The sequence below is a fragment of the Alexandromys fortis genome, unplaced genomic scaffold (assembly GCF_014885135.2).
Source record: "Alexandromys fortis isolate MF-2015 unplaced genomic scaffold, M_Fortis_MF-2015_v1.1 scaffold_10, whole genome shotgun sequence".
NCBI lineage: Eukaryota > Metazoa > Chordata > Mammalia > Rodentia > Cricetidae > Alexandromys > Alexandromys fortis.
The window spans coordinates 10,191,561-10,217,706 of NW_026067895.1; the positions used below are offsets into that span (position 1 = coordinate 10,191,561).

The 26,146-nt window shown below is 46.9% G+C and overlaps 1 protein-coding gene and 1 long non-coding RNA gene across 7 annotated transcripts in view; one reads left to right on the forward strand and one right to left on the reverse strand.

The window, feature by feature from the left end:
* Window positions 1–26,146, forward strand: part of Kank1 (KN motif and ankyrin repeat domains 1) — a 182,146-nt gene that overhangs the window by 127,598 nt on the left and 28,402 nt on the right. For 3 of the 6 annotated variants that reach the window (XM_050157836.1, XM_050157844.1, XM_050157852.1), the window contains exon 4: window positions 18,003–18,158. The exons of 2 other annotated variants lie outside the window; for them this stretch is intronic. In XM_050157836.1, coding sequence (XP_050013793.1) covers window positions 18,113–18,158 — 46 coding nt within the window. In that variant the 5' untranslated portion in view covers window positions 18,003–18,112. Of the gene's footprint in view, window positions 1–3,119; window positions 3,264–18,002; window positions 18,159–26,146 lie in introns of those variants that run through there. One more of the 6 variants, XM_050157894.1, reaches the window with a different exon arrangement.
* On the reverse strand, window positions 235–1,599 carry LOC126511050 (uncharacterized). Its single transcript, XR_007594586.1, has 3 exons — window positions 1,108–1,599; window positions 679–794; window positions 235–442 (listed from the first exon to the last, which is right to left on the reverse strand). It is a non-coding gene; the product is annotated as an uncharacterized lncRNA (long non-coding RNA).

A 26,146-nucleotide genomic window follows, 5' to 3' on the forward strand; every position in this document is an offset into this window, starting at 1 on the left:
GCCCTCAGGAGCCGGGCTGTCGAGATTGCGTTTGACTGTTCTGTAACTAGCCGGGCGGTAGACATCCCCCTGGTTAGAAAGGTACCCGGATTTCCTCGGGGTCTCGAAATGGGGACAGTCTGTTCTTCACCCAAGTTCCCAAGTCGTGTCATCAACTGGCTACACTGATTGATACCTCTCTAAACACTAATTAATGTTGTGAAACTTTAATTAGACCTTAGGATTCCTTTAGAAGCCAAATAACAAGTGGCTGATTTGTCAGATGAAGATAATAACCCGTGCCTTCTTTTCTTCACAAGACAGGTGTGAGGGAAAAAAATAGGCAAAGCTGTGAACTTTGCCTTCATTGTTGTGGTTCTTCTGAGACAGGGTCTCCAGGCTGCCCTTGAACTCAGTCCTCTTTCCTCCCGAGTGCTGGGATGACAGGCATGAGCCCTTACACCTTGTTTGGGAGAACACATTTTAAGGCGCAAGTGCTAGGCAGATGTCAGGGGACAGGCCAGTTGTCCTTGCCCCGTATTCCCTGTCCTGAGCCCCGCTCTTGTGCCCTCATGTGGAAAACCCCCCCCCCCCCCAGGTGCTGAGACATTGGTGCCAGTGTATTCTCCTGTCCCTCTCTAACAGTTAAATGGGATGTACGGGCGAGTGTGGTTCAGTGACTTTTCTGGCCACTGTTACCGTCTTTGCGTTTGCGATCAGCTGCCTTCCTCCGTTGTGGCTTCTACCTCTTGTCATTCTGGGTGTCTTTCCTCACGTGTCTGCTTACTTGCGATGTCTGCTCACTTACTTACTGGCTGCATTAAAAATTTTAAGTTATTAGAAAAATGCTCTGTGGTTCGAGAGTATTTGCTGCTCTTGCAGAGGACCTGGGTTGGGTTCCCAGCACTCAGACGGCAGCTCACAACTCTCTGTAAACCAGCTCCGGGCTATTACCTGATCGATGACCCCTTCTGGTCTTTGTGGGCACCAGGCACACAAGTGGTGCACACATATCTGTGCCAGCAAACACTTCTACATATAAAATAAAATCACTTCTAACTCCATTTTTAAAAATCGATTGGATCGCATTCATGAATCTGTTAGGAAGAGAGAAGGGAGCATACTTACAAACCCATCCCTGGGGAAAATGATGCCGCAAGCCCCCTCTTGCCTTGGCATTTTTCTCCTCTTCTATGAGTTCCTGAGCGTAATTTCACAGAAATGGGAGTTGAAGAGCTCAGCTTTGTAATGGCCTCAGTAACTGTCACGGATTTTGAATCTGCTTAGCCAGGGCAGTTGATTTGGCTGTGGATTTTGTCTCTATGCTGATCTCAATTGAGGTACAAAGGGCATTGATGAGGCCGGGTCAAGCAGACAGAGCCCAAGACTCCTGCAGAGCAGGCAAAGCTAGCTGTGACACCCACAGCCCACTCTGGGTTGTGTAAATATTTTTTCTGGGCAGGCGCGTTTCTCAAACAGAACTCTGAGCCCACTGAGGGTGAGCCTAGCAGCTGGAATTTCGAGTTTAAACACCACTATGCGTTGACTAGTCTGCCTGGAATCACGGTGGTGTTTGCTGAGACCATCTTTAGGAAGGACACAGCGGAGCTGCCGTGTCCCTGAGGGTGAGTTCCAGCCCTGCCGTCTAGTTACTCTGGTCCCACAGGCAGAGCTTAAAAGGCATATAAACAGTGCTATGCTCTGACTTCTGGGGTCTCTTGGTTCTGTCTGTAACGGGACGTTAGGTGGATGTTTTTATTTCAGCCCTGTATTTTCCTGTGAGGAGTGTCATCAGATTGTCAGAAAAAGCCGAGGGTAAAACCGGCTTTTATGTATCTTAACATAAAAATACAGGTAGGAGCAAGAGGAGGTCTGTTTTATATCAGTTGTCTGGCCTCTCTTCCCTCCTCTGAGAAGACAAAACCCAACTTGTGCAGTTCACCCAGTGAGCCAGTGGCTAAGGCAAGTCCGCCTTGTGTTGTCATTGACAGAGTATATAGTGTCTGGTCAAGATAGTGTGAGAAAAGAGACCAAGGGAGATGTATGTTAAAGGTTTCTGTGCCCCAATAAACCTCTCTGCAGACGCAATAATCCAAATCAGACCAAATCAAGCTGAATTGGAAAAAACCCAGGTTTAACGGATGCCAAAGCTCCCAGGTGGCCTTCCAGCACCTCAGAGAGGAAACTGGGAAAGAAGACCGGAAATCCACGTGTCTGTTCTCTGGGGGCAATTTAAATACCCTGTGGGAGTGGTCTTGAGCATCTCTGGGGTGGGGGGTGTCATCATTTGGGGGGCTTTCTCAGAGGTGAAGTCTGGACTGAGGCAACCCCCAGGGAAGGGGGCTTGGGATGGAACTTCCACCCAAACACTCCAGACTCTTTGGATATATGGATGCCAGAGGCTGGGGTGAATGAAGCCTCAACCCAAACAGTATGTATTTCAGCAAATTTATTAATACCTGGGAAGTGTGATGGTTAAAAGCAAAATATCCTTTAAGATTGGGGTTTTGGTAATAGGTATTTTCTTTAATGCTAGTTTCCTAATATGCATGATAAAGGTTATATTGATAGTTTACCTTTTAATGCACATTAGTGTGCATTGTTTAATTGAATTCCATATTATTTAGTGCCTTATACTTCTCTATTGTACCATGAACTTCCTTCCTAGCATTGGATGTGTTTATTGGATTTAATTATATTGTACATTTCAGCTTTTAATAAAACATATTAATTTATCGAAGGCTAATTTCACACCGAAGGTCACAAATAAAGTAATTTTTCTTATAACAATGGTCTTTGATGAGGCTTTTTTTTTTTAAAGTCAAATAGTTTGAATTTTATAATTGTTAAAATGCCAACACTAGTTACAAATAGGAGACCCTGGGTTTTGGAGTCTTGCCTGGGTGGCTAAACAGAACCCCAGAGTTGATGCCCACCCCTGGAGAGACTGTGGAAGATCTTCCTCACTCAGGGCTTGCCTGTTGTACTAACACTCCAGGCTTCAGCCTTAACCTGTAGCCAGCTTCCCCTTCCAAGCATTCTTTCTTCCAGGCTTGCCCAGTCTTAATGGGTTAAGCATCAGATTTCAAGCAGGCGATTAGGGCTGCAGCTAAGCCGGGACTGGTGAGTACCAGCCTCCTTGGGCGTAGGAAGGAGAGAAAAGGGCTCCTCCCGGGGCAAGGCAAGGAAAGCTCAGCTGCAGACTTCTACTGCGCTGACTCTAAGAGCCCTGGAAGCCAGCACAGAGCCGGCCCAGCCCCTGCCACACTCCGGGACTCCCCACCGTGAGTACTGTCGTTTATTATGATTCGCGCCCGTCTGTGCTGTCTTCACTGGCTTCAGTGGGCTGGGGAATCCATCCATGGACGGCTCACCTTTTCCAGGGCTTCTTCCTGTGTCCTGTTCCTCTGTACAGTCTCAGAGGTTTCTATGGGCTGGGAGGAAAATGACTGATAAAGTTCCAAGTCTCTGCTTTGGTGTTCTTTCCTGTAAAAAGCTGTTTGGTTTGATCCGGCATGAAGAATGTAAGCATAGTTCTTAGATTCATGGAAGCAATAAATTCCACTCTTTTCTGGAAAAAAAATGCATTAGCATTTTCTAGAGTAGACGTCACCAATAAAAACTTGATTCTGGATCTGGAAATCATATGTGGCTGGATTAATTCAAACTGCTGTAGCTAGAGAAGCGATTTGCTGTCAGACGTCACAAGTACTGTGTTCACTTGAGTTCTTGTTTGTCCTGGAAGAAGGTTTTTCTCTCTAAGTGATCTCTTGTAGTTTGAATGTATTTCCTGGGGCTGGAGAAATGAATGTCTCAGTAGGTAAAAGTGCCTGCGTCGCAAACAGGAGGACCCGAGTTCAAACACTCTGAGGCCAAGCGTCTTGGCTTCTCTGCGAAGAGTCTGAATGAGCTGTTCATTGGCTCATTCATTTTCCTGTTTGTTAGGGAAAATGTGCTCGTGTTTAGAAGACAAATTGGATTCAGCTTTGGGGCTATGCAGTTTATTAGAAAGGCTAAAATAATATGCAGCCCATTTGTGTCTAAACACTGGTGATCTCAGCGGGGAGTTCTGTTCAGACAAGTGGGCGCCCCACTTAAAAATAATTATGCTTCTATTTTGAGGATTTTTAAAAATACAGTGGTGGCCAGATTCCTCATCGGAGCAGAAGTTAGAAGCAGTGACAGCTACAGTCCAGACTCCGTGTTGTCCTCAAGTCTTCTCTCATCAATAGATAGGAAGTAGAACTGTAGGCAGTGAAGTTTTGTCAGGGGCTAGATGTCTGGTTTGCAGGACTTAACTTAGCTGGAAAATCAAGCTTCTGGAGTCCTTATTTTATGCAAGCCAGGTTTGAAGGATCCCTTGACAGTTCCTTCACCTGGATCAAGGGCTGTAGACTTTATTACATCTTCAGCATTATAAACCTTTATTTATGGAGGAAATAAGAATTCAGAGAAGCAATTTGCTTTTAAAAGTCACAAGTACTGTGTTCATTGCAGTTCTTTTTCTGTAGCTTCAGGTCATCAAAGAAGGTTTTTCTCTCAAGTGATCTTCCTTATTTTGAAAGTATATTCTGGGACTGGAGAAATGTCTTGGTTTATAAAGTGCCTGTTGCACAGACATAAGGACCTGAGTTCAGATCCACGGCACCCACACAAAAGCCCGGGGTGGTTGCAGGTATCTATAACTCTAGTATGGTGGTGCAGAGGCAGGTGGCTCTCTGGAGTGTGTTGGTCAGCTAATCAGTGAGTTCTAAAGACACAACAGAGCCAGGTGTGGTGGTGTAGGCTTTAATCCTGGTGCTCAGGAGACAGAGGCAGTCAGTGTGAGTTCAAGGCCAGCCTGGTCTACTTAGTGGGTTCTAGAACAGCCAGGGCTATACAGTGAGACCCTGTCTCAAACAAACAGCAGCAACAACAACATATATGTATGTGTGTGTGTATGTACATATGTATATGTTTACATATATACATATACATATATAGTGGAGAATGGTAGAGGAAGACACCTGCCTGGCCTCCACATGTATATACACAGTCTGATGCATATAGGCACAGAAGGAAGGAAGGAAGGAAGGAAGGAAGGAAGGAAGGAAGGAAGGAAGGAAGGAAGGAAGGAAAAAAGAGAGATAGAGACAGAGATGGGAAAGGAGGGAGGAAAGGAGGAAGGAAGGAAGAAAATTTAAAAAACAAAATGTTCCTTGTTATTGTTACGGAAAAAAATCCTAAAATGAACCGCTCCACCGGCGCAAAGAAATCCAATGAGGTCAGATTAACTGAGGGCACAGCAGGGGAGACAGAAAAAGCGGGGAGCACGTGCAAACCCAGAACCATGCATTCCTCCTCTGGGAGCCCACTTAAATACCCTGTGGGGAGGGATCAGGACCTGGCATGCTGGGATTTGAAGTCCAGAGCAATGCAACTCTGAGGCCAGGGGGCTGGAATGGATGCCAGGGGCTAGGGTGACGCTCCCGACTTAACAGTTAGGTAAAACCAAAAGAGAATCAGTGGCTTCTGTATTTGTTCACATAATATTTGGTCGAGTCGATAAACCCCATCAGCTTTGCAGATAATTTTGTGAAAACATCGACTGAGCACACTTTGTCCATTTTTCCCATCCCTGCCCTCCTTTGAGCCCTTTCCTCTTGTCTGAGCCCATCAGTCCAGGACATGATGTTCCTCTGACACAGGTGCATGTTAGAGTCTCCTGCAAGGAAGGGGACAAATGCTTCAAGTTGGAAACTTGGGAGGCGGGGGTTGGGAGACTGGGCATTTCCAGCAGTTCACAAACCTAGTGCTTAGTGTCTTTGTAGTACTAGTGGTGTGTGTCAGCCCTTTCATCCTCTGTCAACCTCCTCTAAGTCCAGAGACCCAGCAAGGTACGACCAATTCTCTGTCTGTATTTTTGATGGGCTAGGATGCTGTATTCCAACTGGGAACACACCAGGAAAACTTAAGGGCACAGCCTGCTCCCCTGCTCCCCTCCAACTGAAGACAGAGTTGGTTTGTCTTTGGATGCCCTGGCAGAGGATGCTGAAGTACTCGCCGGGTTTCTGTAGCACGTCCCCTTGCTGGTGCGCGGCCTTACAGTGGTGAATCAGTCCCATGATGCCCTGGCGTTTCCAGCACTCCAGGGTGGAGACCTGGAAGTCTGTGGGCCAGTGTGGGAGGAGGCATGGTCTGCCTGTGAAACGATTCCAACAATGTAGCTTACAGGAAGAAATTGCAAAACACGAAGCCCTGTGCCACCAGATTTTTCTACTAGTGCCAGGTTCTGCCCAGATCTGCCCCAGGGACTGTGTGAGGGAGATGGCCCCAGTGTGTCGTGAATTTTAGGTCTAGTCACCTCTCTGTGTATCCCAAAGAGGCCACAGGGAGCCCATGTTTCTCCTCCCACACACTCAGCAGTTGCAGAAACAGCTGTAGCTATCTGTCCTCTGAAGACATTGCTAGGGCTTTATCTGGGCACCAGAAAATAGCGGCTGGAGTCCACAACGCCTCAGAGTACTGATTTGAAATAAAGAATCCCAAAATAGACTCGTAGAAGGTTAAAGGGATTTCAGGGCCAGAGGTTTCTCCCCTGTCGAAACCTTTGGTTTTCCCCAGAATGTGTGACACTGGAAAAGGAAACCTTGCATTAGTGGTGAATTTGAATTGTTTAGGCAGAGTAGTGGAAAATTGCAGCAACGCTTGAATTCAGAAAGCTCATTCATTTGGTGGTTCCCTTTAAAACACCCACTCAGCTGGGCGGTGGTGGCGCACGCCTTTAATCCCAGCACTCGGGAGGCAAAGACAGGTGGATCTCTGTGAGTTCAAGGCCAGCCTGGTCTGCAGAGCAAGTTCCAGGAAAGGCTCCAAAGCTACACAGGGAAACCCTGCCTCGAAAAACCAAACTCACTCAGAGATGCATTTGGCAGAGGAACACTGAGTCCCCGGTTTGTGTGATGAGCCTTCCCGGTCCCTGGAAAGGCTTTGTCTCCGCTTCCCTTTCTCACCAGGTTGTGGTTTTGTTTGGTTAGTGACAATTGGCACGATTCTTTGATTTTTCTTTCTCCTCAGATACTTTTTCCCCTACAAACTTTAGAACTATTTTCTTAACTCCAGACCTTTGTTTGGGGCCAATTCTGACAGTAGCTGTTGTCTGCTTCTCTCCCCATCAGTGCCTGAGGAAACCGCAGTGGGTTTTCCTGGGCTTGAGGTAGCAAGAGGCCAGACGACTGTGCAAGAGGGAGAGTCTCTCCATCCCTGTGCTGCTCCCCGGCCTGGGGCTTTGCTTGAAGCACTGGTCTCTGGACCTGAAAGCCCGTCCTGCATCTGTGGATACAGGCCCTTCATAACCTTCAAACCCCACGACTCTGCTCTAGAGTCTCAGTGGTCGTTGATGGATCCTGTGGAATTCATCTTTTTCTTTTTAAAATCACTTCTGAACATCTCTTTTCTTGATTTGACTTTTTATTATTTTTTTATTATATTTGTCTGTGGGTATGTGCATGGAAGTACAGATAGGAATACAGAAGAGGGTGTTGGGTGCCCTGCACCTGGAGTTACACACATTTGTGAGATGCCTGATAGAGCTAGTAACCAGTCTTCTGAAAGAGCTGCAAGGGCCCTTGACCACTGAGCCATCTCCAGCTCTTCATCTTTCCTTTTTTTTTTTTTTAATAATTCCAAGAGTGTTTTGTATTTCTATCAAATGATTATCATCACCTTCTATAACTGGAGGTTTCTCTCCTGCCCTCCAGATCCCAAATGTCCTCTATGAGACTTAATATTAATTGCAAATTGTTTGGCCGATAGCTCAGGCTTATTACTATCTAGTTCTTACAACTTAAATTAACCCATTTCTGTTAGTTTATATTTTACCAGGAAGATTGTGCCTTGTTACCTCACATCTTGCGTCTCCAGCAGCTTCTGGTGTCTCCAGCAGCTTCTGGTGTCTCCCTGACTCTGCCTTCTCTCCCTGCCTCCTGCTTGGATTTCCTACCTAGCTATATTCTGCATGGCTATTGGCCAAATCAGCTTCTTTATTAACCAATGGTAATAAGATATATTCACAGCATACAGAAGGGTCGTGTGCCTCTGTTGTGTACCTCATCCCTCTGTGACAAGAGGTAGGACTCATGTAATGGTCTTTGTAGACTTGTCCTCCCTTGCTTTGTGGACCAGCAGATTCCATGTTCAGCCACACTTTCAATAATGCCCTTGCATTATGCTTGCTAACACCGGGCACATACTTCAGAGCAAGAGGCAGAATTGTGGGACTGAAATGGGCCCTGGCACTTGCCAGTCTGACATCGTTCCAGCCGTAGCATGTTGTCTACCCGCCTCTTCTCTGGAGTCGCTTGCTCTGCTAGTTCACACTTGGTCTGTCCTCCTGGGTGAACCAGACAAGTGGTTGTCACCGTGTCATAGGCACTAGCTTCCATTCCACCTCTTGTTCGGGTTGCTGCTTTCTCTCCATCCTTTGCCCAAAGGCTGGCTTCAGTGACAGCGTCGGGGAGGCTCTGGATGCAGGGAGAAGGGCAGAGTAGTGTGAGTATAATGAGCGGCCGTCCTCAGAAGGATTTTCTGAGGCTATTTGGAAAGTTCTTTCCAGCTCCCATGACCTTTTTCTTTGCTCCTTTCACTGCTTGTTGACAGCCCAGACAGAGGGAGCAGGAGGCAGAGGACCAGCAGGGAGCAGGAGGCAGAGGACCAGCTGACTCCTCTGGCCAAGCTTATTTATTCTGGTTTGGTGGACCCCTTGGAACTGTGGGTGAGACCTGAGCTGGGGACTCTGGGAGTGTGGTCTGCCCTACTTCTGTCCCACTATTCTCTTGGCATAGCCTCTATACATCTTTTATCAGATGTGAGGAAATAAATAGTCCCTATTGTTGCTCATTCACAGCCTTTAAGGAAGTCCTTGTGAACTTTTAGGGTTTTCATCCCCTCATTTACTTCTGTGCCCCACAGGAGATTCTGCCATTTGCCCTTTGTTGTTGTTGTTGTTGTTTTGTTTTGTTAACAGTCCTGACTGTCCTGGAACTCTTTTTGTTGACCAGGCTGGCCTTGAACTCACTGAGATCCGATGCCTGCCTCTGCCTCCTAAATGCTGGGATTAAAGGTGTGTGCCACCATTGCCTGGCACCATTTGACCTTTTAAAATACCGATTTCAGCCAGGCCTGGTGGCACAGGCTGTAATTCCAGACACTGAGGAGACTGGGACTTCAGGATTGCAAATTGAAGGACTGCCGAGGATACCAATTGAGTTTAAGGCCATTATGGACAACTTAGGAGACCCTGGGTCAAAATAAAGTATAACCAGAAGGCTAGGGATATGGCTCAGAGGTAGAATGCTTGCTTGTAAGGTCCTTAGTCCCCAGTGCTGCCCAAAGTAAAAAGATAAACTACAACTAAAATGTTGATTTTTTTTTTAATCTTGACTAGACATGGCCACATCTCTCCTTTAATCTGATGAGGATAATAATGGGGGCATGGACAGCAGAGTGTGTGGAAATCCAGTGTGACTCCAGCTGGGGCCCCTGCTCAGGGAAAGCCATAACAAAACAAACAGGCTTCCCATTCTTGTCTTTTCAGATAGGACAGTGAGATAGTGTCCTCTTCTGCTGTCACTCTCCTGAGAAGAACCACACCCCTTTGCTGCCAGGACACACCCTCCTCCCGGTGCATGCTGGGTGGTCTGTCCTGGGAAAGTCTGCCCTAACATGAGGTCTCAGGAACAGGTCTTGCTAATCCGGGCATATAAAAGAACCCTCTTCCAACACCCAGGGTGGAGCAAGGTCTACACCCCACAGAAGGAGCAGGGGTGCAGGGCCATGCTGACTTGTCCTCTAATCCTCCGCAAGTCCCGCCGCCCTCTTGGGTGCCAATGGAAGTGGGTAGAGGAGCATCAGTGTTATGGGAAGGAACTATACACCCACTGTTTGCCTCTGTACAGTTCTCCAGACACCCAGAGACCCACACCCGCACCCCATCATCAGCCAGAGGGTAAAGGAGAGGCAAAAGTACAGTAAGAGAGTTGAGTGTTTGGAGGACATCTCTAACACAGCAGGAGCAGCCTGGCCCCTCCGAGAAGAAATGCAGTGAGTTCTCCTTCCAACCTGTCCCTTTAAGGATGAATGCTTGCATCTGTAGAGCGGTTCTGCGAAGTGCACGAAGGAGATAGTGGTGGGATGTGACGTGAGGATGCTGTTGTCCCTGTCATTATCCCGTCTTTTTAATAAAACATCTCGTTAGCCAAAGAGCTGGATTGAAATGTGGAAGATGGACAAATTAATATGCAACGAACTAAATAAACGAATGGGTTTATAAGACCAAAGTCACTGTCAAATAAAAAAAGGAGGCCTTGGATATAGAGTGTTTGCCCTGCACCACCAGGTGTGGCACTGTGCCTACAAACAAGATCAGAAGTTCAAGGTCATCTTCAACAACCAGGCAGTTCAAGGACAGATAGCCTGAGCTTCCTGAAACTAGAGAGGGCGAGGAAGATAAGACAAGGAAAGTGATAGAAACAGGAAGGGGTGTCAGGTGTCCTTGCCTCGGACACAGAAGAGGTAAAGTTCTGTTTCTCCGACTCATTCTTTTCATTTGAGTTTATTGCCAGGATATTTTAAATTGCTTCATTTTCTATAAAGATACCAATTGCTTTCGCTTCTTTGGGGACAAAAAACATCGGGAGCTATGACAACACTGAACATGGACATCCCAATGGGCATAGTCACTGGAGAAAGAAGCAGGTGCTCTCTGGGTCCCCCACCTTCGTTAACACCCCTTTCCTTTCAGTTGAGACACTTGACTTGGAAACTACCTGAACCAACCTAGGCCACGAGGGTACCTGAGTTGTTTAAGGGGTGTGTTAACTCGGCTCTAATTCAGAAGCCAAAAGGAACTTTATGTGGTTCTCACTCCTGGCTGCAGGACAGACTCATTGGAGGAGCTTTGAAAAACGCTGATGCCCAAGTTGGGCCAGGCCCCAGGAGGTCTGATTCACAGTGGGTGTGGAGGTCAACATCTAACAACAGCCCAGGGTGGCTTGTTGGTGTCCAGGGACTGAGAACTTTTGGGAGGTTCCAAGCTCAGTGCCAGCTCCTTGAATGACAGAGCAAAAGTCAGTTAGTGTCACCTCTTTGTGCCCAGAGTTCTGCCTGGTGGTGAAATGAGGGCGTGGGATGAGTCGTTGGCATGTTCACAAACCCCCTGAAAGGAAATAAATACTCTTGGGATTTGCTCCCTGAGAAGGGCTGGAGTTGAGCTTGTCCTGTACACCCGAGGGCCGTATATGGGCACAGTCCTGTCTATGATGGAGAGGACAGAGCTCTCTGATTTTCATAGAGACAGGATACAAGGGGTATGCCAAGATGCGGTCAGGGGCAAGCTGCTCTGATTGCCATGGTGGAAGAGGCGGCTAAGGGGATAAGGAGCAACCTCGGAGGGCCCTGGGAGGTGGTGAGAGAATTTCTGTTGCTGTAATGAAACACCATGACCAAAGCAACTTGGAGAGAAAGGGCTTAGCTCACTTACACTTCCTGGTAATAATTCATCACTGAGGGAAGTCAGGACAGGAACTCCAGCAGGGCAGCATCCCGGAGGCAGGAGCTGATGCAGAAGTCATGGAGGGGTGCTGCTTACTGGCTTGCTCCCATGACTTCTCAGCCTGCTTTCTCATAGAACCCAGGGGTGGCCCCATCCACAATGGGCTGGACCTTCTCCCATCCATCACTAGTTAAGAAAATGGTGTATAAGCTTGCCTTCAGTCTGATCTTATGGAGGCATTTTTCTCAGCTGAGCTTCCTTCCTGTCTGGCTACACTTGCTTATGTCAAGTTAACATAAAAGCTAGCTGTGATGGAGGGGGAGGGTTGTGTTTATTTTCAGTCCTAGGGCTTGAATCCTAAACCTTGGGTATTCTAGGCAAGTCCTCTGTCTACCGCTGGGCTACATTCTCAGGCCCCAGAGCTGATATTTTGACTGGCCCTTGGAAATGAGAAGAGTTTTTCCAGAGAAAAATAAGCTGTGACCCTCACTCAGAGAAGAAATAGCAAATGAAGTCCCTAAAATATCATTACCAAAACACAGCATTGACCAGTCAAACTTCAGCACTGAGACCCTACATTCAGATGCCTTCCCTCAATTTAACTCTTAAGATCCAGAGGTTTTGTTTTTGCATTGGTGGGAAGCAGTTGATATTTAGTTTTGTGGCTGTATTAGAACAGCATTTCTTTTTCTGGAATTGGAAGAAAATTTCTTTGCAGAAATCTGCCTGTATTTAATCCTCATACCAACTCCCTTTCCCAGATCCCCTCTGCCCCCATAAAAGCTGCGGGATGGAGCATGTCTGGCTGGACAATACAATAGAGTGTCAAGGCGCAGTAGGAGGGTACTGTGTGCGCGTGATGTAAGCTCATCTGTGAAATGTGGAGATGGTCACACCTGCTTCGTAGGGCCGCTGTGAAGATGAATGAGGTCATACATGGAGAAAGCCCTCGGAAAGGTGCTTCAGCTGTTGGTGAATAATGGCAGAATGACTGAGGCCGGGCAGTGGGGAGAGGTGGGAAGTGTGTGGGCAGGCTGTTGCAAGCATGACAGCTAGTACAGTTGTTCCTGCTGTAGGGTGAGGCCGGGAGGGCTCTGTGAAGTGAATAAGCATGGAGGGGAACAGGAGAGGGGAGGCAGGCAACAGGCAGCTTGAGGTGTCCACCATGGAATCCACATCAGCACTCAGCTTCGCTCTTTGCTCTTGATGAGGAGCCAACAACTGGATGCCAGTCTTGGTGTCTTGGTGTGGCGGAGCTGAGGGGCCGGAGGTGTTGGCCTGTAATTGCAGAGCTCTGAAGACCCTCCCCTGGTGTAAAGTGATGATGTGGTAGTGTCATATATCAATCTGTTGATTTCATTGATTAAGTAATAAAGAAACTGCTTGGCTGGCCCTCATAGGTTAAAACATAGGTGGGAGGAGTAAACAGAATAGAATGCTGGGAGGAAGAGGAAGTGAGCTCAGACTTTACAGCTCTGCTCTCTGGAGCAGAGACACCAGGCTCCGCTCTCCCAGGCAGCTCCGACCCAGGATGGACGTAGGCTAGAATCTTCCCGGTAAGCGTACCTAGCGGTGCTACACAGATGATTAGAAATGGGCTAAATTAATATGTGAGAATTAGCCTAGAAGAGGCTAGATAGAAATGGGCCAAGCAGTGTTTAAATGAATACAGTTTGTGTGTTGTTATTTCGGGGCATAAGCTAGCAGGCGGCCGGGGTGCTGGGGACGCAGCCCTGCCGCTCCAATTACAACAAAGTGAGGCCTGTGCTACCACAGCAGCCTGCCGTCTGCAGCCAGTGTCCTTGTCCTCAGGGCTCACTTTTCCTGGCTACTCCCATCTGTCAGAGAAGCATCCTCAGACCTCTCCTCCCTCAGCTTTTTTGCCTTCTTGCTTCCTCTGTCTGAAGAGGGTGAAGAAGGTTCCTTGGTGGGCCTTCAGTGGACCTTTGTGACTGACGGTTTCCAGGCCAGTGGAACTTGTTTTCTCAGGAGTTTCCCTTCCCAACCTCTGTCATCCTCTGACAAAGGCCTCGACATTCATTTGCATACAATAACTGCTGTCCTGCCAGAATTCACCTTCGCAGATGCACACAGGTGTCTGAGATGCTGCGCAGCATCGGATACAGGCCACAGAAGCCATATAGTTAGCATCCACCCTTTATATACTAAATCATATTCTTGCTGGAACGCAATGTTTATCTCTAAAAATGTACCAGGAATGCTTTTATAGGATCAAGAAACACCATATTCTGATGCTTTTCTTGGTTTAATTATTTTTTTTTATGGACATAGGTGTTTTGCCTTGTATGTATGTGCACCCATGTGTGTCAAATGCCCAAAGAGGCTAGAAGAGGGCATTGGATCTCCTAGGAACTGGAGTTACAGACAGTTGTGAGCCACAATGTTGGTGCTGGGAATCAAACCTTAGGAGTTCGATCAGTGCTCTTAACCAGTGGCCCATCTCCTCAGCCCCTTAGTTTAATTCTTAATGATAGGCTTTGTGATATTAATACTTAGCTTTGACTAAAATAATGTGACTATAATACAGAATTTTTGTTTGTTTGTTGTTTTTGTTTTTCGAGACAGGGTTTCCCTGTATAACAGCCCTAGCTGTACTAGAACTAGCTCTGTAGACCAGGACGGCCTTGAACTCACAGAGATCCGCCTGCCTCTACCTCCCAGGTCCTGGGATTAAAGGTGTATACCACCACCGCCTGGCCAGAGTTTTATTTTAAAAAAATAATGATAGAAGCCAATTTCTCTGAAAAGCATTTAGGGCGATGGGCTTCTTTTAAAATTGGGCCCCGATGATGGATAACTAACTTCACATTTAACATGTGTCCCTTTGCTGTCGTTTTTTTTTTGTTTTTTAGTCCACAACTAGGGGTGGAGGTGGCGTGAAATGAAGAGGTGTCCACTAAACCCTCACTTAGTGGATGTGTTGTAGAGTAAAGTAACTTAGAATTACTGGGGCTTGATATTTCAAATCTGTGACACTGAAGATCTGTCCTCATCATATTTCTCTTTGAATCAGTTGGCTAATTTATTACTTAAAGGGGGCGGGCAAATGAATGCCATGGCTTTGGTTGTAAAAGGTTTAGCTTCTCACAGGAAAATGAATGCTGGGAAGATGAGCAGACACGAAGTCCCCAGTGTGGGCACGTCTAGAAGGAGGACGGATGGAAAGGCAAATGGCTGGGGGTGAGGGGAGGGGTGGGGCAGGCAAGGGGATCTGAGATGAGCAGAGAAAACAGGGCCTATGAGTTCTAGAAGCTCACTGCTTCCCTTGCAGCTACCCCAATCTTGGGTGCTCTCTGAGGTCTTGTTTGGAACTGCCTTCTCTTGTTTGTGCTCTGATGGAATTCGGCAAATCTTCCACAGGACCACATCTACCCTATAGGCTTTGGTTGGGACAGGGGGTGGTGGTTCTTCTTTTTCTTCTTCCTCCTCCTTCTTTCCTCTGTCTTACTCCTCTTTCCTTGTTTCCCTCTTTACATCCTCTCCCCTCCCTCCCTCCCTCCTTCCCTCCTCCCCTCCCTCCCTCCCTCCCTCCCTTCCTTCCTTCCTTCCTTCCTTCCTTCCTTCCTTCTTTTCTTCTTTCCTTGCAGTGATGAACTTAAATCATTAAAGGGACACAAGTTTACTCATTTTTAAGAACAGAAACAAAAGCATGCCCCATGATGCCAGTGCACCAAACAGAATGTACCTGTCCCAGAATTCATCTTCAGCCTTTGAAATTCATGCCATCTAAGTTGGGGTTGGGGTGGGTTGGGGTGGTGCATGGTGGTGGGGACTGTGGTTTACTAGTGGTGTTTTTAGCCTTCAGATTACAAGTTGTACTAAATAAGGATTGCTGGACCCAGTTAACTTCTAAGCCCCATGTGCCCAAGAATCAGGCAACTTCCTGGGATTCTGGGAGTTGTAGTTCTTAGGAAGTAACAACAAAGCCTCATAGGAATTTAGGCCTGTGGGTTTTGTCCATATAAGCCAACCTGTGTCCTGGGGCCACACAGCTGGGAAGTTTCCAGGTGGTGGTCCTAACTAGATTCCATCTTGGTGAGTAGTTAACATTTTAATAAAGGCTTTCTTAAATTCGGCCAAAATGGTTGAACTGGTTTTTCTCTGGTGAATTTCAGGATTAGCAGAATATCCTCAGGGAGTCTCCAGCTGCCCAGCCTGGGGCAGCGTTAGACCAAATCACTTCCAAGCCAGCTGCTGCCCCATAACTCAGAGAACTAGAGTGAAGGAACCTGGCTACCTTTCTCTCTTCCTGGAGTAAAAAAAAAACAAACAAACCTCCATTTCTGGTCCAGCGTTGCAGAGCGGGAGGGTGACTTGTGGAAGAGGTTTTTTTTTTTTTGGGGGGGGGTCCACCTTGGCTTGTTTTTCAGTTAAGATCTGCACAGGAGTTTCATTCATTGGGGGTTTTGCTGTCTCACGGAGCTCCGTGACAAGGAATTAGATGCTGTGGCTGGTAACTGTCAGGAAATTCCAAAACGGGTATAAATAAATGCTCTGCCGTGGCTGCTGGGCTCTGTGCCTGGGAGTGCGTGGAGTCTCTTTAATGCTGAGGGAAGTTCGCTGAGACTTCCTGCCTCGCTGAAAACGACAGCTTTTGTGTCCCCGGGTGCCCAAAAAAAGACAGGGGACCGTGACCTGTGGGTGGGGGCTGCTGCAACACAAAGTGGAGCGCTGTGTGTTATGAAAAAATTTGCCTTTATTACAGACTGGAAAAAATAACTTGGCACTTGCCTCTGGGGTCAGTGAAAACTTTCCCTTTCGCCCGTGGCCTTGGCACAAAGATGCCATGGTCGCCCTAGGGGCCATTTCACACAGATGTTAAAGCTTGCGTTTCTGAGCTCACGGTTTGCTTAAATTCCAGGACTTCCCTTATGTTGTTAATCAATCCCTCTTTGGACACTTGTTCTCACATGTTTTTCTTTTAAGGATTTATTTCTTTTATGTGCTTGAGTGTTTTAACTGTGTGTGTGTGTGTGTGTGTGTGTGTGTGTGTGTGTGTGTGTGTGTGTGTCTGGTGCCCACAGAAGCCAAGAGAGGGCATCGGATCCCCTGGACCTAGAATTAACAGGTAGTTGTGAGCTGCCATGTCAGTGCCGAGAAATGAGCCCAAATCTATGCAAAACAACCAGTCCTTTGAACCGATGAGCCACCTCTCCAGCCCTCACTTCCGTTTTCTCTAGGGAGCTAGTTGCCTGGGATATATTAAATCTGGTTCTGGTTTCCTATGTCAGCTCTGTAGGGGCTAGGGTTCCTACAAGAGTTCTCCCACATCCCCGAAAGTGTCGCTGGTGCCCTCTCTATCAGTCTCAGCCGAGGTACCTTGTCTGCTATTCATATAATAACATCCTTGTCTCCTGGCCTGTTTCCTATTTATGCTTAGAGTTGCATGGAATTTTTTTTTTTTTTTTTTTTTTTTTTCCAGGGAGAGGATTTCATGATTAGTCCCTTGCTGGCCTGGAATTCAATTTCTAGACCAGACTGGCTTCAAACTCACAGAAAGAACTCAGTCTGTCCCGACCTTACTTGACTTAAAAATGTTTCTTGTGTGGTTTTTGTTTTTGTTGTTTTTCTATTTATTTTATTTGGGGGTGTGGGTGTTTTGCGTGTGTATATCTGCTACTGTGTGTGTGCCTGATACCTGAGGAGGTCAGGCAAAAGCCTAGGATGGCTGTGAACTGCAAAATGGGTGCTGGGAATCAAACCTGGATCCTCTCCAAGAGCAGCCCGTGCTCTTCAGCACTGAGCCGTCTCTCTAGCCCAGGCATGGAATTCTCGACTAAAGGTTGAACAGCAGCTCCCCTCTGTGTATGGAAGGTGACGCTGGGCTGACTCAGCCCCGACTACACAGTGAACACGATAGAGAGTGAGCAGCATGGGTGGGGCTGGGAAGATGCCTGGAGATTATTGATAAGGGATTGATGCATCTATTGTTGACTCTGAACAATGGATAAAAGGACAATTGTGCCCAGCCGTTTGATACCACCTGCCTTCTCATGCACCTCTCTGGTCCAGCCTACCCTTCAATGAGACATTTTGTTCCTATGAATGGTGACTAACCCTTTCCACGTTCCCTCCCCTCAGTGCTGCTGCCTTCTTAAGTCATAGGCAAGGTATAACCAAAGACATTGCCAATGGGTTGCTGTGTTTCAGGGAGGGGGTGGCTCAGTCTTGCTGGCCAGGAGGCCACTGGAAAGGTACCTGTGAACAGGCCCTGCAGAGAGCAAGCCACAGACCCTGCTGGAGCTCACCCGCTCTGACAGCCACTGCAAATTAATTTCTACTTTCACTCGTCACTAGCCTGCTCTGGTAGGGGATGTTTGTGTCAAGTGTGGTCCGCAGCTATTCAGTCAAGCGGCAGCCGTAGAAATCATGGAATACTTATTAGTGGACCCATTTTACACACTAAATTATTATTGCTTTTTTTGTTGTTGTTGTTGGTGGTGGTGGTTATCTTGTTTTGTTTTGGTTGTAGGTTCTTGTTGCCCATTGCTTGATGGTGAATGAAGAGCCATTTATACTTCATACTCTTGATCAACAAAATGTAAGCTGTACCTTTCCACAGCTTAGGAAGGCCCTGCAGGAATGACCACCATGGAAATAGACTGGCTGGGTCTCAGGCACCCTCTAGGCAGGTGCCCTCTGCCCTGAGGACCTCCCCAGACACCACAGAGTGAGCCCTCATAACAGTCATTGCATACCCCTTGGTAGGAATATATTTTACCTTAGCCTTACGCTTTGAAGAGTGAGGATGCTCGTCCCCTTTTGTCTTCCTTCCTTCCTGTGTGTTATTGGTGCTGGTCCAAGCCTCCCTTCCACGGACCCAGCACCTAACCCTCGTCCAGCACATGCATGTGCTCATGTCTACCCTGCTCACCAACACAGGACTCAAAGGTTAGCAGATTCCCTTGATTTTGAACAAGTATCACACATAACCTCAGAACCCAACTTCGTGGGGCCCTGACAGAATTTGAGGCAAAGTTCTGCCTAATTTCTGGGTTATCAGGCTGTTAGTGATCCAGTAATGATACCACAAACCCCCGGCATCCCTTCCCATCCTCACAGCAGTGATACGGGTGCCCATTTTCCTAATTATACCATGGGAGGATAATCCAACTTGCCAATAGCTAGCAAGTAGCATGAACAGTCTACTTTTAGTAGAACAGGCTCCTGCTTTATTACAGCACACTTACTCATCAGTAGATGCCCAGGTGTGAGGGTTTGGTGCCGACACATAACTAAGCATGTGGTATGCTAAGCACCAGGCTAGCTAGGCACTGAGATCTAAAAAATTGATGTTCTTCTCAGTTCCCACCCTCCTAAGACATTTACAGTTGAGGGTGGGGATGAGCCATGTGCCTGCTCACCCCGACATGGGGCATCGCATCCTGCAAAGGCCTTCGGAGTGGTGGGAACAAGGTGACCAGTCCTGCCCAGAAGAGAGCAGCTAAGGTGTAAATGTGGGCTTTGAGGAAGGTGAGCCAGGTGGCTTAGGCTCAGAAGGACAGCACAGTTGGTGTTGACAGTTGGTGGAGTCTGGGGAAGTAGGCGCTAGATGGAGAGAGAGGCCACAGGTAGCTATGAATATTGTTTGGCGTGCTGAGGAGAGTGGGTAGAGACATGGCAAGTGCTGGGTCGAGGCTGAACTGTGGAAGCTTCAACGCCACCGAAAGGAACTCAGGAAGATATTTTTGTAATGGGACACATCAATCAATAGAATTGAGTGAGATTCTGTATGTTTTCAAAAATACCTCAGAGAAAGGGAACATCCTCAAATTAACAGAAACGGAGAGCAGACTGACTGCTAAGTCTGCAAAACAAGCATCATCAAGGGCTTGGCCTGGCTCCATGATGACTGATGGGCTACGTTCATGAACCTTTAAAGTAGAGAGAAGGAATGGAGAGATGGCTCAGAAGGTTAAGAACACTGGTTATTCTTCCAGAGGTCCTGAGTTCAATTCCCAGCAGCAGCAACATGGTGTCTCACAGCCATCTATAATGAGATCTGGTGCCCTCTTATAGCATGCAGGTGGAACACACATGATAGATAGATAGATAGATAGATAGATAGATAGATAGATAGATAGATAGATCGATCAGAGGGATGGAGGGAGGAAAGGAGGAAGGAACTGAAATTTATCTTTTTAAGTAACCCAGTCTCTGTCAGTCTGAAACAATTGTATTTCCTTTCTTTGTGACTTTGAGAATTTCCAAAGGAAAGTCCTTTGGCGCTGTAGATTTGTCCTTCAGGTGGGACCCACGGATGTTTCTAGATTCCGGCCATATCTCTCATTTGGTAAAAGTGACTCCGCTCATCTCAGGTGCATTTCACAGGGGCACAGGGCCAGCCTTGCTCACTGTCACCGTCACTTTCCGTCCATGACGGACAGTTCTGTCTTGTCGTGAGGTTTTCCGAGACCACAGCAGTATTCTCCTCTCTGGTAGGAACTATTCCATCCACCAGCCTTCGCAGCCATTCCTGTCTCCGTCAGCCACTGCCGTGATGGTTGCTATATGGTAATTTTCTCTTCCCATAATCCTTACCGTGGTCATTAGCTGGCTCTCTTCTCTAGCATTATGGACTCGCAGATACTTATCAGTTAGTTATTATCATTAATTATATTATTTTGATGCTCAAATTATCCAAGTGGCCAATGGGATTCCAGAAGAGTCTCTGGGCCAAGTAGACTACTCCACTGGTTTGGAATAGCTGATGTCGTGTTGGCATTTGAGAGCAGCATCTGACAGGCAGTGGGGCTAGCTGTGGGTTTAGATGCCTGCCTCATGCAGAATCATCCAAAGGAGATCTAGGCTGATAGGAGCATTCAGGACATCAGGCAAGCCAACCCCCGAACCCAGCTTTAAGGCCATCTGGTGGGTAAATGTTAAGCGTTGTTTAAGTCTTCCTAGCCCCTCTCTGCATTGTTGAGTTTGTTGAGTTTTTCCTCATGAGGCAGCTAGGCAGTGTGGGTGGAGAAATTAAAGTTAAGGAAGGGTTAAAGGTACAGAAACTCCTGCTGGCTGCCCCGTCAGCCTTGTGGTGACACTTTGAATCCTTGCTGTTCCCCTCCTGGAGTCTCAGGATGTGGAGGGAGTCTGGGGCGAGTCTGCATTCTTCCCTAAGTGCGGATTCCCTAAACCTACTTCCTGGCATTACTCATGCCACCTCTGTCCTTCACAGATTAGATTTACTGTTGTTTAATGACCTCCAGAAGAGGAAACCCCTCCCCCACCATTTTTCTCCGTGGTGAGTCATTGGCTTAAAGAAAAAATATTTTTCTTTTTAGTAGCAGAATGGGGCCCAGAGAGAGATTGGCAGAGCCTTGGTCCTGGTGTCGGTCCCCAGCTCCGCCCACAGGGACTGACGTTTGCCAGGACATATAGAGGTGGAGAGATGGGCACCGAGACCCAAGTCCCGACTACCCAAATACAGTGTAGGCTTGGGTAGTTGAATGTCATGCCACGCTGATTCTTTATCTCGTTAAGTAGACAGTACTCACTTGTGAGACTGAAGAGAAAGAAAATTTGTACAAGCAATCCTTGTAAGTCTACCAGAAAACAGAGAAGGGGATTTTAATATATAGTCCTTCAACTAGCCAGAGAAATCCTATTAAAATGTAAATGGACCATTTCACTCCCTTGTTTAAAACACCCGTTAGCTTCAAGACACACTTCAGGATCCAAAACTGATCTTTCCCTATCCCCCTCCTCTGCTTGGGGCGGGGGGGGGGGGGGGGGGTCTCATCCTCTCCCTCATGTACCTAATAGACTGCCCAGCAGAACCCTACAATGCAGCTCCCAAAGATCACTCCCTATCCCTGCCCCCGTGTGAGGGCCCCCATTTCACCTCCACAGTATTCACTAAGGCAGTTGCTAATCTGTCCAAGCACTTGTCTGTCTCCTATAGTCTATAAGTTCTACCTGAGCCGGCTCGCTCCTTGGCTGTTCTGTGCAGCACTGAGCAGCTTGCCACATGTTGGGTTCTTCATGAATATTTACTAAGTGAAAAAACAAAATCTATCATCCTCCTAAGGTGAGGATCCCCTGTGGAGTGCCGGAGTATTCCCAAAAGGAAAACGGGGAATGTAGAGCTAGTGAAGAAAGGAAGGCTTGGGTAGGGCTCGCGTGCGGCTGAAGAGCTGTGGCACAGTTTACGAACGTGGAGATGAAATGGAACAGTTGAAAGAAAGAAGCACCAAGTCCTCTGGCAGCCACATAAACAAAGCAAAACTGTTAAGTTGCTGTTTTGCTGCCTACAGCGTCAGTGGGCCCGGTACTTAAAGCTTTTGAAATACTCTTTCTCTTTCTTGTTTTATTTGCGGAAGTGTTTGGACAGCTATTTAGAATAGCTGTGGGGAGGGACGGGCAAGATTCAGATAGGCAATCTAAATTCCGAGAGGAAAGAAATGCAGTTTTCTTCCAACAGAGCCTAGCACCCCTTTGAGTGGCTTGTTAAATGAATGGGATTTGGTTGGGAAGAAAAGAGCTCACTTGGAAGCAATAACTCTGTCCAGCATGGGGGCCGTTGAGGCGGATCTTGAGTTTGAGGTCAGCCCGTGATGCAACATCACAAGACTATCTCCAAAGGCAAAATAAAGAATTAAATAAAACCAAGTAACCGTTTGATAAATGCAAGAAAGTGTCTTGCCTGCTACACATTCCAGTTTTGCAGGATGCAGAATACTGTTACTGTCATCTCTTGTGGTGGTTTCCTATATCCTAAGTGATGTTTCTCATGTAGATTTGGTATTGGGAGGGAAGGTGCTTGGATAGGAAAGCTTAATGCTCAGTATCTCCAGAGTGCTTCCTGCTAGACCTGTTCTGATTGGCACCGTCCAGCAGCTCCAGTTTCTGCTTTCTCTCTCTGTACCACTGTCCCTTCCTGGAGGATCTGTCTTGCTAGCTCAGATCCCTTCAAACGCTGAGGAATTCACTGCATGAGCCTTGCCTCCCTCCTCTTCATCTGCATGGCTTTCTTTTCTGCTGTGTGTCGTCTGTGATGCTCCCCACAGCAGCAGACTGCACTGGGCCACTTGTCAATGTGGGAATCCGTGGTGATGTCATGCTTCTCTGGGACTGGTACAGCCCCTTAGGCCAGATCCCTGTGCTTCCTGTGAGAGGGGGACAACGCGTTAGCTAGTGGGAATTAACTCTTTCGCTTCGGCAGTCAGTGAGAATGTCCGATGAGTAAAAACACATTAACAATGTGTGAGGTTGTGGCACACGGCTGTAATTATTCTTCATGGCGTCCTCAGTAATTGGGCTTAGAGTGTGCAGCAGAACAAAGGAGCCATTGTGCCCCGACAAACAGAGAGTAATAATATCAGGCCTTGTCCTTTCAGAAGTCCAGGGCACATCATTTTGGAAATGTCTAGTGCTTTTTTTTTTCTTAATAAAGAATAGCTCATTATGGTAGAAGTCTAGGAAAATGATAAGTGTCTCTTACTCAAAAGAGGCATTTTCTCTGAAAGATAAATATTGCATATTTTCAATCATACACAGGATTTAAATTCGGGAGCATGAGGAAGAGACAGGAGGAGTAAGACAGAGAATGGGGCGTGTGAGTGTGGCAGAAGAACGTGGTCCCCATGTGTGAGGATGTCGCCACAAAGTGCATTGTTCTATACAATGAAGAGACTGGCAGCGAGGCATGGTGGTGCAGATCCGTAACACCACCCCGCAGAAGGCAGAGGCAGGAGGATCACTAAGTTTGAGGTCTGCAAAACAAGCTCCATGTCCTAGGGCCATATAGCAAGACTATTTTGTTTTTTTTCTTTTGTTGTTGTTGTTGGTTTTTTAAAGATCACCCTGTCCCTGGCAAGTAGTATTATAGTCTCATTGAGAAATAGAGGGCTTAAAAAAAAAAAAAAAAACACAGCCCAGATGTTGCAGTATGCAGATCTTTTGCTCTGTTGGGGGGCTGTCTTGGAAGAGAAGGCAGACCAGGCATTAAGCACCACCCTTGGGCTCTACCCACTAAGCCACTGCCAGCCAGTAGTAGCTCTTTTCACTACCTTGTGACCTTGCCAGATGTCACCACTGCTGGCCGGACACACCCCCACTAGTTAACTACTTCCTAAGCTGCTACTTCTTGGTGAGTAGTCATTTTTAGGTCTTCCCAAGTCAAATATTATTTTGATATTGGATTTAGTTTGCTTAAAAAGTTAAAATTGAATAAATAACGCATTATGGCCCTAGATGAAATGGGTTTTGTTTTTTTTTTTTTGTTTTGTTTTAACACATCTATACCTCAAATTCGCTGGTAAATGGAAAAGGACCACAAGAAAACGCTGCACTGTTCTTGAAGCCACCGTTGGGCCTTTTTCCCTTGGGGTTCAGAGTTTCACGGGAGGCAAATACACACACAAAGCCTTTGTCTTATCATCAGCTGTAGATTCTGATTTCCCTCTGAACTCCTGGGAATCTGCCCTGGACTTGGCGAGTTTTCTCTGGTGGAGGCTATCACATTTGTTTGTGGTTACCCCTTATTGCACACCAGACAGACTGGGTAGAGAAGGGAGGAGAAGAGTCTCTGTGGACCTTTGGTTTTCAGGTGTAAGGTCAGCTCAGAAAGGGTGCTGGCCCAGGAGGCTGTGCAGCCCACTTTAGCAAGCCACCCAGTTACCCAGGCACACTGGTGCAAAGGCTGGCGAGAGCTCTTCAGTCTCACTTCACGCCTGCTCTGTAGCGCATCTGTTTTTCCCCCTGTGTGTCCCATCTGCACTAGACTGTGAGCCACATAAGAGTAGAGACCTTGCTTCTTTCGTTTATATTATATTCTCCTATAGCAGAAAGTGTTCCGTGGTGAAGACTAATGGATGATAGATTTTCATAAGCCTTTAGTCTCAATATTGACTGTAAATTGCACATAAGAATACACAGCTTCAACTGGGCGGCCGCGGCGCACACCTTTAATCCCAGCACTTGGGAGGCAGAGGCAGGCAGATCTCTGAGTACAAGGCCAGCCTGGTCTACAAAGTGAGTTCCAGGATAGGCTCCAAAACTTCACAAAGAAACCCTGTCTCCCAAAACAAAAACAAACAAATGAACCAAAAGAACAAACGAAAAGAATGCCTATCTTCTTTGTTCTAAACTTCCCATTGGCTATTAAGACCTATTCATTGCTGTCACATATAATAGCACTTGGGAGGCAAAGGCAGGCAAATCTCTGAGTTCAAAGCCAGCCTGGCTTATATAATTAATTCCAGGTCAGTCAGAGAGGTACATGATAAGACTGTCTTTCAAAAAAGGGAAGGCCCCCCCCAAAAAAAAACATTTTAGCTAGCTCTCTGAATTTAAGCTCTCTTTACCTAGCTCAGCCCAGTTCCTCCATAGCTGTCAAGGACATATTTGCTGGTGCCTTTTAACCTTTGCCCCCCAGTTGGTGGCTACGGTGGGTAAAGTGCCCTGCTCTTGGTCCCAGGACCTCTTCTGCACCCATCCCCTATCTTACCTGCCCTGAAGGTAAGGTCTCTCACAGGCACAGCCCTGCCCCTCTCCCCTTGGTAGTCTTCTCATCACTTACCTGGGCTTCAAAACCCAATTCTTGGGCATCCCTTTCCGTTTTGACCACTCGTTCATGTATTGCTGCCTGGCTTGTTGCTGGCCTACCTTCGTAACTAACTTTAGCCTGTGCTGTTGTCTTGGCAGTCCTCGGCCCAGCGGGCCTACGGCTCATTTTATTTCTTAGACAGTTTTCCTTCTACTCTTTTAACAGAATGGGATCCTTTTTCTGCACCCAGTAAGTTTTCAATCAACGTTATATAATGAAGACAAAAGGGTGCTGGGTGGTCTCACGCCGGTACTGCATTCCCAAGCATTCAGAAAATTCTTGTAAACACCTGGGCAGCCCTCCAATTCCAGCATGGTCAGAAGCTGGTGCTCGCAGAGTTCCACATAACCAGTGGAGGTTTGGCCTTGTGAAAGCAGACGTTTCTGTTAGTCTAAAAAGGTTTTTTGTGTGTTTTTTTTTAAAAAAAAGATTTATATATTATTTATACAACATTCCTTCCATGTATGCTTGCATGCCAGAAGAAGGCACCAGATCTCATTATAGATGGCTGTGAGCCACCATGTGGTTGCTAGGAATTGAACTCAGGACCTGGAAGAGCAGTCAGTGCTCTTAACCTCTAAGCCATCTCTCCAGTCTCTAATAAGGTTATTGAGATAGCTAAAAAAGACTCTTTTTAACTCAACTGTGGACATTTTTTTCTAAAACGCCATTGTTTTTGTAATTTCTTATTCTTGAATTTACCAATTTTCATACTAAAAGCTTATTGTTGTAATACCTCCTCAGTTTAGGTACTTAGCATTTTCTCCTTTGTAAGATGTGTGTGTGTGTGTGTGTGTGTGTGTGTATCCGTCAATTTGGGGGTAGGGTAGGGATCAGAAGAGGACATAGGATAGAAGCCGCTGCATCTCCTAGAATCTGCGGTCACTCTAAAGTTTATTTCTCTCACATTAAAGTACAGAGATGTGGGCTCTCCAAGGTCCGCAAAGCCACTTGAGGCCCAGATCCCTTCCAGCACAGGGGTCCTCTATCCCCAGGTGTAAGCTCAAAGGCCAAGTTAGCAGCTCGTGCTCTTAGCATCAGCCCTGCACTGGAGGAAGGAATGGAGA